Genomic DNA, 2,500 nt, shown 5'->3' on the forward strand with positions numbered 1-2,500 from the left:
GTTCCGCTGGCTGGCTGTGTCTGTCTCTGTCTCTGTCTCGCTCTGTCTCTGTCTGTCTGTGTCTCTGTCACTCTGTCTGTGTCTCTGTCTCTCTCCGTGTCTCTGTCTGTCTGTGTGTGTCTGTGTGTCTGTCTGTGTCTCTGTCTGTCTGTCTGTGTTTGTTTGTCTGTGTCTGTCTGTCTGTGTCTCTCTGTCTGTATGTATGTCTGTCTGTCTCTGTGTGTCTCTCTGTCTGTCTGTATGTATGTATGTATGTCTGTCTCTGTGTGTCTGTCTGTCTGTCTGTGTCTCTGTCTGTCTGTCTCTGTCTCTCTGTGTCTCTGTCTCTCTGTCTCTCCACCTCCCACCCCCACCCCCATTTCTCTCTCTCTGTGTCCGTATCTCTCTCTGGGGAGAGATATGAGGGGGGAGATGGATGGTGGATGGGTGTATTTGTGTGTATAATTATAGCTGTAGTAGTAGCAGCAGCAACAACAACAACAGCAGCAACAACAACAGCAGCAGCAGTAGTAGTACTGGTAACTTTTCTCTTTTTTTCATATTTCATTTTATTTTGTCTTTTAGATTGTAATCAACGTATTTTCAGACATGTGATATTGGAATGTGTCTGTTGAATGGTGTGTCTGAATGTGCGTGCTGTGTGTGCATTGGTTTGATGGTTCTTTTGTTGTTTTGTTTACAGGTCCAGGCGTGGTACAGTATCAACAACGTTGTCAAGTGGAGATGGTATGACCTGTCTCTGTCTCTTTGTGTCTGTCTGTCTGTCTCTCTCTCGATCTATCTATCTATCTGTTTATCTATCCATCTGTCTTTCTTTCTCTCTTTCCCTTCCGCTCTCTACTCTCTGTCTTTTCCTCCATCTCAAAAGACAATGCTGTCAGTGGCAATCAAACTTTCTCAGTGTCACTATCTCTCTCCATCTCTCTCTCTCTCTCTCTCTCTCTCTCTCTCTCTCTCTCTCTCTCTCTTTCTTTCTTTCTGTCTCTTCTCTCTCTCTCCCCCCTCTCTCTCTCTCACTCTTCCCTTCTCTCTCTCTCCCACCTCTCTCTCCCCCCCTCTCTCTCTATCTCTCTCACTCTCTTCCCTTCTCTCTCTCTCCCTCGCTCTCTCTCCCTCTCTCTCAAATATATATTAGCATGGACACACACACACACGCGCGCGCGCGCGCGCGCGCGCGCGCACGAGGTCGAAACGATGTTCGCCCTTTTTTTCTTCAGCTTGGCTCTAGCTCTCCTCACCATCTCTCGCCAGTTTCTTTGTTTGTTTCTTATACTCTTTGTTTTCCTCAACCACCACCCCCCTCACCCCCCTCACACACTCTGCTCCCCCCCCCCCCCTTCCCGAAGGACAGGGGTGTGTCAAGATCATAACGGATTTGGAGGTGGGGGAGAGAAAGGAGGGGGGGGAGATTTTAGGGGGGGGGGTGCCAAAAGTCCCGAGGCCATGGTTTTACATCGTTGTCTCCCGCTCCTCCCATTCTTTTTTTTTTTTTTTTTTTTCATACGGGCACACACACACACAGAGACAACCACACAGACACACACACACACACACACACACATACACACACACACACACTCACTCACTCACTCACTCACTCACTCATACACTCACGTACAAATACACACACTATCTCTCCCTTCCTCCCCCTCTCGCTCTTTCTCTCCCTCCCTCCCTCTCTCTCCCTCCTCCTTCCTCCTCTCTCTCTCTCTCTCCTCTCTGCTCTCTATCCCTATCTCTCTCTCTCTTCCTCCTCCTTCCTCCTCTCTCCTCCCTACGCCCCCCCCCTCTCTCTCTCCCTCCTCTCTGCTCTCTATCCCTCTCTCTCTCTCTCCCCCTCTCTCTCTCTCTCTCTTCCTCCTCCTTCCTCCTCTCTCCTCCCTACGCCCCCCCCCCTCTCTCTCTCCCTCCTCTCTGCTCTCTCTATCTCTCTCTCTCTCTCCCCCTCTCTCTCTCTCTCTCTCTTCCTCCTTCCTCCTCTCTCTCTCTCCTCTCTCTCTCTCCCTCCTCTCTGCTCTCTATCCCTCTCTCTCTCTCTCTCCTCCGTCCTCTCTCCTCGCTCCTCTACTCTGTGTCTGACTGTCTGTCTGTCTATCTCTATCTCTCTTTCTGTCTCTCTCTCTCCCACCCCCTCCCTCTCCCTCTCTCTTTCCCTCCTTCCTCCTATCTCCATGTCTCTGTGATGTTGGAGGTCTGTGTGTATTAATCGAGACTGTCGTCCTCCGCCACCGTGTATGACCATTGGCGGAATGTCCAAGGCCCGCGACTCTTGTCTCTGTCATTTTTACTTCCCTTTCCGGGCCAACGTTTTTGGGGTTTTTGTGGGGGGGTGGGGGGGTTGTTGGGGTTTTTTTTCAACGTGTTGATATTGGCTTCATTCTCAAGGCCTGTCTGGGTCTCTTTCTTTAACTCCCTTTCAAATTTGTTCTCTGTCTCTGTCTCCCACCACCCCCACCTCTCTCTCTCTCTCTCTCTCTCTCTATCTATCTATCTATCTGTC

At 50.2% G+C, this 2,500-nt stretch overlaps 1 protein-coding gene across 1 annotated transcript in view; it reads left to right on the forward strand.

Moving 5' to 3' along the window:
• LOC143275558 (uncharacterized) overlaps positions 1-2,500 on the forward strand; it is a 92,044-nt gene that overhangs the window by 50,965 nt on the left and 38,579 nt on the right. Inside the window, exon 3 of the mRNA XM_076579749.1 lies at positions 683-726. Within this exon, the coding sequence (XP_076435864.1) occupies positions 683-726 (44 nt within the window). The remainder of the gene's footprint in view (positions 1-682; positions 727-2,500) is intronic.

Source organism: Babylonia areolata, chromosome 30, assembly GCF_041734735.1.
Source record: "Babylonia areolata isolate BAREFJ2019XMU chromosome 30, ASM4173473v1, whole genome shotgun sequence".
Taxonomy (NCBI): domain Eukaryota; kingdom Metazoa; phylum Mollusca; class Gastropoda; order Neogastropoda; family Buccinidae; genus Babylonia; species Babylonia areolata.